This window comes from Rutilus rutilus (genome assembly GCF_951802725.1).
Source record: "Rutilus rutilus genome assembly, chromosome: 2".
NCBI lineage: Eukaryota > Metazoa > Chordata > Actinopteri > Cypriniformes > Leuciscidae > Rutilus > Rutilus rutilus.
In genome coordinates, this window is record NC_140210.1 from 2,004,724 (window position 1) to 2,017,775 (window position 13,052).

A 13,052-nucleotide genomic window follows, 5' to 3' on the forward strand; every position below is an offset into this window, starting at 1 on the left:
ATTAATCTATGGATGCAAGTGCAGAAGGTCAAAATAAAGAGACTGAAACTGTTAAAACAAAAAGAAAGAAACTGAACGTCGATGGCGCCACTATAGCCATATTTCCATCTATCTATTTTAATGCAAAATTTGGGATGTTGTTTAATCACACACACAAAAAAAAGCTTTGTTTTTTTCTGCATCAGTGGATTTATTCAGTAAATGTGTTTGCAGTAATTTTAAGCGTCTCAGATGTTGGTTTGGTGTTTCTGAAACGCCGGAGTCAAAGTGTGTGTGATCAGAATGATTCAGTTTAATTCTCTCCAGAAGCTTGAAGTGCTAAAATGACTCAAACACAAGTTTTTTATAAAACTTACACTGTAAAAAAATTCTAACCCTCCCAAATCAAAAAATTCAAGTGACCGATAACATCTAAATTTTTCAATTGGCCCAAGTGAAATTCTGTAAATTATCAAATTAAATGTACAGAATTTCACTTGGGCCAATTGAAAAATTTAGATGTTATCGGTCACTTGAAATTTTTGATTTGGGAGGGTTAGAATTTTTTTACAGTGTAATTAAAGCTATATATAAATACTAATTAAATAGATATGAATAAAAATGCATTAAAAATTACTAACATAAAATATACAAAGAAATATACTTAGGGACATGTGCATCAACTACGATGGAAACACATTTACTGAATAAATCCCTCACTAAACTCATGTGACTTTGCCTCAGCGTCGGCTGTGATTGGATAACTGGAGTAACCAGCGGACCAATGGCGTCGCAGCGTCTCTAATGTTGGTTAGGTGTTTCTGAAAGTCGAAGTGTGTGATCAAAATGATTTGGTTTAATTCCCTCCAGAAGCGTCTCACACACACGAGTGTGTTCCCGAACACCAGCATCCGAACGCCAGAGAACATGACAGCGTTTACTGTGTTTCGTCTGACGCTCGGAGACACACTCGTTTATGATGGAGGGAAAAAGAGAAAGATTGCAGAAACTTACAGTTTTATTGCAGATTTTGTGCCAATTTGTGCCAGGAAGTGACGATTTTGTTCTCTTGAACACATGGGATGGAAACATTTGCAAACGGTTTATGCAATATTCCAGTTTTGAGTGTATGCTAAATTCGTTTAGTGGATACTATATATCCAACATGCATGTTTACATAAAATGGAATTTAAAACGGACTTTACTACAGAATCGTGACTCGTTTCTAAAGGGAGATTTTGAACAGGAAAAAAAAAAAAAAACACGTGGTCATGCCTTTTTTATTATTAATATTTATTTATTAATTATTATTTTATTTTAACTGCATGCATGCTTCATAGATGTCAAATATATCATATTTTGTTTAAAGATTACAAGGTAAAAAAAAAATCTAATAAATAAATAAATGCATGGATGAATTATAAACAGCAAAAAATAAATACATTAAAAAATCTGAAAGATAGTTCAGAGTCTGAAAAGCCTTCATGTCACCATCTTAATCTATCCAAATAAAATTGATATCCGTTTAAATGGGTGGTATAGATCTTAAAATATTAGGCATGCACACACAACTGAATCTGTTTTCGGCTTCAAAAATTAATATTTGTGCATAAAAATACATTTGAGAGAGAGAGAGAGAGAGAGAGAGAGAGAGAGAGAGAGAGAGAGAGAGAGAGAGAGAGAGAGAGAAATAATTATCATTACATTTAGCTTTTAAACTTTTTTGTTATTGCCATTATTCTTAGTGTGTTTCACATGCAAATTTTTACTATATTACAGTAAAACTTAAAACCAGCATTAAATAACATTAAAATTAAATAAGCACTTATTAAATGAAAACACTCAACCCCTTACCAGTCAGGGATCACTGGTGATCCCAGATTATTTTAGTTCAAAATATGTTTGAGCTTATATATCTCAATATTAATAACAGTCTGGTTAATTTTGAGTCTTGAACTATAAACTCTCAAGTGTTGGCTTTCTAAATGTATGTGTGTTATGTTTCTATTCAGAATTACTTATGAGCAGTAACCTTTTTATTTTGGGCATTTCATGTATGCAGCACTTGCCAAAATTGGGGGTGACTGAGAAGGGGTTAAAATAACCCTTTTTGTAGGGTAAGGAATTCTGGTCATTCTGTCCACCTCAAAAGTCGAGGAAAATATACAGGTAAAAGTGTTTATTTTTAATGCATGTTCATGTTCGTTTCAAACTGTACTTCATTTTCTAACAAACGTATACGTTATGTTGTGGATGGCCTTCGCCCGGCACTTCTAGAATAATCCGTTCTGGCGAGGCCACCTATGGAGATCTAGCAGCGTGATTCATTTCAGCGGTAATCAATGATTATTCTACAAAGGCCTCATTACTGTCGACCTACTGCAGTTATTGTTGTTATTATTGAGTCAGACTATTTATCTCCACAATGAAACAGAATGAAGATCCTTCTTTTGACTAATGAAACACTTTCAGATAAATAGGCAATTTAAAAAAAAAAAAAAAAAAAAAAAAAAAGGGTTTGGGATCCTTTAAATAAATGGCTTTGCAGGGCGATAAGCACTTTTAGTAAATAAAGAACACACTTTTAGTTTCCACAATGGCTGGGTAATATTAGCATATACTGTATATTAGGGGTGCAACGGTTTAAAAGACTCACGAAAGGTTCGGCTTGTGTCGCGGTTTTAGGGTCACGGTTTCGGTACGATTCGGTATGTTAAGGGGAAAATGAGTACTGTCAAATAAAAGTAAAGAAAATAAGATTAAATAATCTAACTACAAGGAACAGCACAAATAAATACAATACTGCAAAGATACAAATAAAATAAATTTCAGTTTTTTAAAGGGCTAGTTCACCCAAAAATGAAAATTCTGTCAGTAATTACTCACCCTCATGTTGTTCCAACCATGCAAGTCTTTCGTTCATCTTCGGATCACAAATTAAGATATTTTTGATGAAATCTGACAGCTGTCTCACTCCTCCATGGGCTTTCAGAGGGACCGAAACTCATCGGCCCAGAATAGTTATTAAAAACATCGTTAAAATAGTCCAAGTGACTACAGTGGCTATACATTAAGTCTATCATGCGACGAGAATACTTTTTGTGCGGAAAAACTACAAAAATAACGACTTTATCCAACTATTAGTGTTCTTCGATGTGGGCCTCTGACGAGAGTTCACGGGAGCGCCAGGACGCATACGCGAGAACTGAGATTACGGCGTTCTTCTTCTACTACTACTTGTTACTGGCTGCTCACTCCTTGGGAGTATTACCTCCATCTACTGTACAAGATGACGTCCCGACATTGCCGGAAGCGCAAAACGGTCTGTTTATAAGCAGAGGAAGACGCGTGCTGTATGTAAGCTATTGAATTCGACACTTATTGTGATTTAGGTCTCGATGATGTCGGGACGTCATCTTGTACAGTAGATGCACACGTGTTTCACATTCTTTTTGTGACGAGAAAACATCCCTAAACTTCTGGAAGTGAACATCAGTGTTTTACTGAAACATAAGAAGTGTTATTTTAACATCACAGTTAGTTCAGGGGTTCAGGTTATCCTACATTAGGGTTATTAAACAACAGAAACTGAATAATCAAATGCAAAAATAAAACACTGCTTAGTCTTCACTGTATGACTTAAATATATACTGATTCTTATTAAAGCTACAAAAGTTATTCAGCCGAGAGCAGCGAGTGATTTTCTCTTCGTCTTTTGTTCATGACCCCAGTTATTGCAAGCCGTTGTGATTTGCATATTGCGATATATGCATATTGCGATACATGCATTTGCGATATTTCGATAATTTCGATATATTGTGCAGCCCTAGTTATTGCCATTATTTTAAGTGTGTTTCACATGTAATTTTTTACTATATTACAGTAAAACGTAAAAACAGCATAAACAAATACAACATATATCTAAATACAATTTTATTATACATAATTATTTTATTACATTACATTAAAGAGAATGTGATTGCATTGCCATTTCTTATTATGATGGTAATTGTCAAAAACAAAACGGTCATATTGCAAAAAGATACATTTTCTTTATGCAAATTAAAAAAATTTCTTTTGAATTTGGGGTGAAATGTGACGGGTGTTCTTGACAGAGATTAAACAGGCCAAAAAAAAAGAACAGATTTAATTTAAGATACCAGATATTATTTCAGATAAATATAATTATTATTGCATGAAGAATCTGGGTAATTTAAAGCAGACTTTCAGCCTATAACTAGAGTCACAGCTGGTTTCTGAATGCACAAATTATTTATCCCTTGAAATGCCCTGAGTTTGACTTTTGATTGCACGCTTTGGCCAATCGAACAGTTTTGAGGCATTGTTGAGATCTCTTCTGAAAATCATTAGATTATTGAGGTCTATTTCTCAAGAAAAACAACTAAAAACCCCACATGCTCTCCAAATAATCGAAATGCTGTGTAGGAGAACCAGCCGAGGTTATAAAGCGATCTCATTAGTGATTGTTGGTTCCTGTGGGGAGTGGCCAAGATGCTCCACGAGTGTGTGTGTGTGTGTGTGTGTGTGTGTGTGTGTGTGTGTGTGTGTGTGTGTGTGTGTGTGTGTGTGTGAGAAGGTCTTCAGAGAGACTGACAGTCTGTGTGGTTTTGAAAGCTCGCCGGACGCCCACTCACAGCTGTCTCTGAACAGACACGCAGCGTCTCATAGATATCGTGCTTTCCCTCAGACTCCTGCTATCCGTGCTGTAGCGGCGTAATCCACGAGAGGAGGAGGACGATGTGGAAACACACAAGGCTCGGTGAGTCACTGTGATGCTGCACATCAAACCCTGAAGAAACCATTCACAGCCAAGACCTCCATTGAGACGAAACTCCAAACGTTCGTTCCAATACATTTGGGAAAGTCCACAAACAAACTCATTCTGACAAGTTCTGGTGAGTGAATGTTGTGGGATATAGTGGCTAAAGTCCAGTTCTTACTGGAAAGTTGCTGCTGGTTTGAATGCTTACCGAGAATGTAATGCAAATCACTTCGGATAAAAGTGTCTGCCGAATCTCCAACTGTGCATGTAAATGTTCAATAAGACAAGGTATAATTCACCCAAGACTGTAAATGTACAGATCTGTATGACTGTAAGCATATATCGGTATCGGCCGATATGAAGAGTTCAGATGCAAAAGCCTCTAAGTGCCATCTGAAATTTTCTTCTAGAATGATCATTTTTATCAAGCTCGTATATTTAAGTTCAGTAATTTCACTTAAATGGCAATGCAAATTACCTATTAACTGTCATTTAAGTGAAATTGCTTAACTTAAATATACAAGCTTTATAAAAATTATCATGGCACTTAGAGGCTTTTGCATCTGAACTCTTCATATATTCATTTTTAATCTGATAAGATTGATAAAACATTTGGCCGATATATTAAAACAGATAAAAAATGTATTATTTCCTTCAGCTGAGACTCTTCAGATGCGCACTGTTCAACATGATGCTTTTGAATTGCTTGAAATATGATTGAAATCACTTCAAAAAAGGGAAATATAGTTCTGTGCAACATGTGCAGCGCAAAATCTTACATGAAATTTTAATGAAAACATTATAATTGTGTGTTTGGGACATGGATAAAATGATGAGACTTTGGATTTGGATTTGGATAATCCAAATCTGGATTGGATTCTCCAATGGATCTGGATTTGGATCTGGATCTGGATTTGGATAATCCAATTTGGATTGGATTTTTTGGAGAAAAATTTTGGATTTAGATTTATCGGCCAATATATCGGTTATCGGCTTTCAAATATAAAGAATTATCGGTTATCGGTATCCGCCAAAATGTTCATATCGGTGCATCCCTACCAAGCATTTTTCTGAATGTGCAGACTGTGGTTTTCCAGTATTTTCCAGATTATGTTTTCATCATCATAAACATGCTGCATCTTATTTTCCAAAGCAACTAAATTATAGGTTATAATTAAATTAACCTTGATATCAGTTCTAGCATTGCAGTGTACTCTTCATTAAATTGAATGCAGTCATTCAAACATAAAAAAAAGTTGCATGTCTAAACTTCAACTGTCTGTTGTAATAGAAATCATTAATTTGGTAAATTGTGTTAAATATCGGTTTATGCAACATATAAATTGTTGGTGAATTTTATGTTGTTCTTACAGAAATCTTGTGGTTTCAGTGTTTCTCTCTCCTCACATTCAACTTTTACACAGTTTGCACTTGTTAGACCAATTAAATTTAAAAAGAAATGGTTAATTTTTATTCTTACATGATATTTCCTTACTTGTTAAGCACACCGTTAAATTTGAAAGATTTGTTGTGCACTAAGAGGAATAAAATAGATGTTTTGTAATGTCTATAATGTTTGTAAGTATTTTGTTTTTATTTACCAGTGTTTTACATTATACATTTTGAATGTAATATTTAAATGCGAAGTGACTTATCTGTGTGTGTGTGTGTGTGTGTGTGTGTGTGTGTGTGTGTGTGTGTGTGTGTGTGTGTGTGTGTGTGTGTGTGTGTGTGTGTGTGTGTGTGTGTTTTCTCTCTCAACAATGTAATTTTGACCCAGTGCGATTTATGTTCAGGAAAATATATTTATTATTCGAGCTTGAATAACAACATAAAGGTGAATAAATGATGACCCTTTAACTAGAAGTTGCTTTGGATAAAACGACGACATCATTTCCTTCAACCTCTACAAAGCAACCAAACTTGATAAAAAAAAAAAGTTCTCAGGATTACCTGTGTTTTATAAGCAGAATCTATGTAAATCTTCCCTGATTCTGTGGCCCATGGGGATCAAAGCATATTATTATATTATTATATGCATACAGCATCATTGAATTACCAGTTTATGCAGCTCTGAGGCCTGCTGAATACCACCACACTTTAAAATGATTTTCCTCGTGTATATTTCCCCCGGGATGGAGGGGCCTGATACAGTTCTGTTTTCATGTGGGCTTAGGTTTATATCTATACGCCCTTCCACTCATTAATCAAATAGTGCTCTGGGTTTTACAGCACACAAGCCAAATGCAGGGATTTGTACAAAACTAAGCGAGGGTTTTTGCACTCGACATGTTTATCAGGTTTTTTTAAAGTCCCCCTGAAATCAGAATTTACGTTTTTTTAGCTTTTAGTATGAATATGTTAGTCTTAAGGTTATGAATAAGCTGGTCTGTTTTAAAACTTTACAGTCTCTCACTTCCGCTAAAATGGATCAGGGGTTTTTATGACGTCACCGCTTCTCATCACATCTCCTGTCCAATCAAATGCTCTAGAATCTAAAGCTCCGCCCCCTACGCTATTAATAACCAGGCGTTAACACGTCACGGAGCAATATGGGTTGGAGTGTGTGTTCGGGTTGCTCAAACGCTCGAGTTTTATTCCCTTTTCCAACTGTACGTTGGTTAAGAATGAAATGGATAGAATTTATTCACACTTCTAGTATTAAAATCCACCGTATCATCAGCGCTCGGATTCGCTTCCATAGTGCTGTCAGTCTGTGAGGTAAACTAAACGCTATTGGCTGTTTGAAAAGGGGGAGGAGCCATTCAATATGCCCCGCCTTAGCTTCCGTTTCAGTGGAAATTACGTCAACGCATCAAACAAAGCTCAGTGTACCGAGGCACTTCAGTGGGCCTTTAAGGCAAGCATCGCGCACTGTAAAAATGATTAATCAAAGTTGCACATAAAGCACATGCAGGCAAGAATCTATTGTAGAAGCAAGCATGCAAATGTAAAATCTGGTTTATACTGTAATATGTGACCCTGGATGACAAAACCAGTCACATGGGTACATTTTTTTTAATTGAGATGTATACATCATCTGAAAGCTGATTAAATAAGTTTTCTATTGATGTGTGGTTTGTTAGGATAGGGCAATATTTGGCTGAGATACAACTATTGAAAATCTGGAATCTGAGGATGCAAAAAAATCGAAACATTGAGAAAATCTCCTTTAAAGTTGTTCATTAATGTTCACGATTGTGCTGCACTCACTCACAAAAATAAATGTTTTATATATTTACGGTAGGAAATTTACTTCATGGAACATGATCTTAATATCCTAATGATTTTTGGCATAAAAGAAAAATGGATAATTTTGGCCCATACAATGTATTGTTGGCTATTGTCACAGATATACCCGTGCGACTCGTGACTGGGGACGTGATCCATGATCACATATTTCATTTTTTACTGTGACTTTCGTATGCCTCTGAACTGTTTTGCTGCTGCAGTGTGGCTATTTCTCCTGGTAAATAAAGGTTAGTCTGCTTGCATATTGAGAGCATGCATGCATCTGCATGCGTACGTGTTTGCACAAGCATGACCATTACTCTAGTTGTCTCACGCTTTGCTTTACGCTTTTTTTTTATTTTCCCCCATCCCCAGTGAGCAGATCGTGCACGTTTCTCCATGGAGATGCACTTCAGACGTACACTCTTCACACGGTACGCCACATAAATCTTTTATTACTCCCACCACTGAGATTCCTCCCCGCAACTCAGAGAAATCTCTTAATTATGGCACTTAACATAGCACACGATATCTGCAGCCACGCCGCAGAGCGCATAATTCACTGCGCCGAGAGCCCAGACCTCAGAAAACACTGAGCGTGAAGATGGAAACGAAGACTGAATGTTTTTTATATATCCGTGATGCTGTGTGAGGAAAATCACAAAGAAGGGCTCTTGAGAAAAACCCCTTAAGCAAAGCGTTTCTGTGCCACAAACGGACAAAATAAAGTGAATGACAATTTCAAGAGCTTCTCGAGTGTTAGCATTCAACCTGGCATGCATGTGTATGGGTATTTCTAAACCGAATATCAAGCTCAGCATCTTACAATGACTTATCTGAACTCAATAAGAGCTGTTATATCTTCGCAGCTCATGCTAATGAAGCTCACACTCAAAAATTCAGGATAGCTCGGCTCAGATTCACTTTTAGACGAATGAAAATCTAAACATGTGCCCTGCTTTATTTCAGCGTTTCTTCAGGGCGCAATCCTTCAGTGGACTACTGCAGACTTCCATATTCAGTGATTATTTATACACACACACACACACACACATGCAGAAGCTGTAAAGAAAACAAGTCTTGTTATCAGAATCCGACACTTGATTCTGACAACATTACATGTTTCTTTTTCCGATAATAATAGATGTGCCATTGTTCACAGCCATTTGTGACTGACTGACTGACAGCATCTTGCTATTAACTCTTTCCCCGCCGGCATTTTTTTCTTTTTAAAGTTGCCATCCACCGATCATCTTCACAACATTTCCATGGCCCCCAGAATATTTTTTGTTGTACTGTATAAATATCTGTACATGCAATGCATTAAAAGAAAGAACAGACCCTCTGCTTTTAAACAAAAAAGAAAATGCTTTTTTTATCAAGACTTGTTGTGGGTTGAGTTTCATTTAAAAAAGCAACATTTTGAGCAAAAAAGCTGTAGTCCGGATCGGTACGTCTGGATTGGATTCAGAACGATGATCTAAACACAGATGGAGTTCATCAACAGCCCCAAAACTTCATACTAAAGCTCGTCCTGAGTCGAAATTTCATTCAGTAACATTAGGCGGTTTTGATTTATATGCTGTTTAATGTTGATAATCGGGTTATTTTCCATTTGCATCTGCTTACATATGCTATCATTTGTTTCTGCTTCTTCTTCGCATGTGTTTTGATCAGGAGATTCAGTATTCTTTCAGAAAATGTGTTATAGCGCCAGAGAGGGAAGAGTTAATTTAGCAGCTCTAAAGAAAACTGTCTTGGAAAACTTACAAGATTATTTAAAATCATCTAAAATATGTTATGTTAAAGTCCCCCTGTGGTGAAAATACAGCTTTTAATGTTGTTTATGTGTCCATGTGGTGTTTTTAATATGCTTTAATATTTCCTCCTTAAAACTGCAGTGAACCAAAGACAGTCTCAAAAACACGCTTTGAAATCGCTGGTGTTTCTGACGTCACAAACTACCTTGTAACCAATCAGATCAACGTGTGATCGTCAACCAGTGGATCTCTGAGCTGAGTGAGTGAGTGGAGGCGGGGCTCATTTGCATATTCATAGAACCGCGCATGCTGAATGAGGCAAGGGTGTCGAGTTACATTCAAGATATTTTAAGGCATGAAGACATTTTTTCAAGGCAAAAATGTTTATATATGTCATTTTGGTGATCAAACATGAGTTTAGGGATACAATGATTGACTACAGGGGGGCTTTAAAAGAATCAAACTATCAGTTACAATCAATATACAGCATGTAAACTGACAATCATACTCGTCCCCAGACGTGCTCAAAAGCCCATATGTAATATAATCCGGTCTTGAGGCCATCACATGTTATCATGAGCAATGGAGAGCATCACAAAAGCTCTCAGAAAGGTGGAGAAATGTAATGCATTTAATGCAGAAATGTTGTCTATACCGAGCCACTGGCTGACTAGGCAGCTGACATGTGTTTTGGACGCCGCCAATGTGTGTAATTGAATTAATTGACTACTTAAATCAACCTAGTATTTAACACAGATATGATCACTGAGACAGCTGGTCAACCATTAAAATCCATAAAGCAAATCCAAACAAATCATATGCTCCACAATGCATTTCTGCACAATTTTGACACCAAGTATGTCTATAATCAGGGTGGGAAATGAACACTCGCCACCCGCCAAATGTGGTTATTTTCACAGTGGCAGGTAATTTTGCAATCTGTGATGGACAACATCATGTCTTTGACAATTACCATATAGCACTGATATTTTAAGCAACATCTGTCAGAAAAACAGTCAAACGTCATTGAAACTGAAAGCTGTCCAGTTGCGTTGTCACTGCAAATCCAAATGTGCAATGAAATGTGCTTTTATCAAATGCAAAAGTGCACACTTGGATGGTTGCACATAGTTGAACACATACAATAGTATAGATAAGATGTGCACACTGCTATAGCTTACAAAAAAAAAAAAAAATCAATTATATAAATAGATAAAGATGACTAAATGAGAGTGGTTTAATTTCGTAAACATAGCAATTCATTGTATGAAAAAAAAAAAAAAAAAAAAAAAAGGATGACTGGCAAAACTCTTCATTCAGCCACTGGTTGGTGGGCGAAACAATTCATTTTCCACCCACCCATAACTAGAACTATAATAGACTAAGACAGGCAGTAACTCTTTAAAGAAAATCCCAGTGCGTTTTCTTATCAAGATCTGAATGGTGGAGAACAGAGGGATGTTTATAACATCGCACTGCAAAAAGACTGAGGACACTGTGAAGCGCTCTACCTCCACCTGTCGTTCTGCCAAAGACACTGGGTTCATCCAACGCGACGCGACGAATCGAGAACGCGAGCGTTATGAAGAACGAAGCGCGTTATGAAGTCGAGAAGTAAACAAATTAGTTCTATAATGGGGCGTTGCAATCACCTTCGTCCATTATAACGGTATAGCTTTCTCTAGTTTTCATCGCGTCGCGTTGAAGCTCTCAGTCTATCTGATGTAAGTGAACACTATCCATCCACAGAAACAAGCAACAAACAGCTTTTGAAATAAATCAGCCGCTGTTGTAAATATAAGCGATGAAGTGTCACCTCTGAACGCGCGTGCCAGCGTACTTCGTACTTTACGAGCGTTATAAAACATTATAGCGCGCATTCCTATGAACGAATCCATCAAGTTGCAGAGACAGAAATAAAACGGAGAACAAGCTGGACGAACAAATGTAAATCAATCAAATTATGAAGGAAAAGATAACTGCGCGTGACAAATTATTTAACGCAGGGAACAAAATAACGGTGTGAAAGTGTGAGGGGACATAATAACGCTGATTAGGCTACCTCACAAAACTACAGGAGATAATTTTCTTAAACATTAGTGTACAATGGTCGCTGTTAACGAAATAAACTGTATATATTTCAGAAAATCTGAGCAAACGCTGCAGCGACGATCTCCTCAAGAGATGACCGTTAAACTGAACTGCAGAACCCGCAAATTTACCACACACGTCATGTGCCAATCATAAATCAACCGATCATAACGCGAAGGGATAATCGGTAAACGCGCATTTATTCTCCTCACAAACTCTCCACGTTGGAAAAAAGCAGCACAAATGTCCTCTTTCATCCAGTGTCCATCCACAAAACACCCCAAATCACCAGATTTCCCCCTGAGTCTGGACCGATGATGCAGAGAGATGGAGGTGCCCAACTTGTGCCCGCTGTTTGACCGCCCATGCACTGAAATGTTTTAGATGTTGATATCTTTACCTTGACAGCCGCAGAGCAGCAATCCGAGCAGACAGGTGTATTTGAGGATCATTTTCAGCAGGTGAAAGTGACAGACAGCCGCTTGTGTCGCTAGTTGAAACCTCAGTGAGCCGAATGAAAGTAGCGAATCCTCCAGCTCTCTCTCTCTCTCGCTCTCTCTCTCTCTCTCTCTGTGTGTGTGTGTGTGTGTGTGTGTGTGCGCGTGTCCGTGTGTGTGTGTGTGGCTGGATCTGAAATGCGAATCTTACTGCAACCTATCAATAAAGTGTCCAATTCACATTTGTCTACTAAAAAAATACACATTGTAAAAAGAAACATGCCTATATTTTTCTAATTATAATAATATGTTTTTTTTATTTTCTATCTCTGTGTATTTGAGGATTGTCGTTATTTTCAGTGGTTCTTATTAGATAACATACTAATAATGAAAAATAAAAAAAGCAGTGCACCAAATACTACTGTTGTTTGGTTCACAAAGTTCTTCAAAATATCTTATTTTACCTAGGCTACTTAAAATGGGGTAAATGATGAATATGATTATTGAAAAATTATAATAATCTGATTTATCCCTTTCAGGTCTGCGGTTAAAGTTCCCATGAAATCAAACTTGATTTTTTTGGCTTTTAATATGAATATGTTAGCCTTACTGTTATCTATAAGCTAGTGTGCCCTAAAACTCCGCCAATATGGATCAATGATTCTGATGATGACTCAGATTCTCATCAGATTTTCTGTCCAATCAAATGCTCTCTAGAATCTTAAGCTCCGCCCCCTACATTATAAACAGACGCTGAAGCTGTGGCTGAAA

At 37.0% G+C, this 13,052-nt stretch overlaps 1 protein-coding gene across 1 annotated transcript in view; it reads right to left on the minus strand.

The window, feature by feature from the left end:
- Positions 1-12,345, minus strand: part of LOC311284516 (neural cell adhesion molecule 2) — a 282,772-nt gene extending 270,427 nt beyond the window's left edge. Inside the window, exon 1 of the mRNA XM_084399547.1 lies at positions 12,245-12,345. Within this exon, the coding sequence (XP_084255673.1) occupies positions 12,245-12,296 (52 nt within the window). The 5' untranslated portion in view covers positions 12,297-12,345. The remainder of the gene's footprint in view (positions 1-12,244) is intronic.
- Between the last annotated feature and the right edge of the window lie 707 nt (positions 12,346-13,052).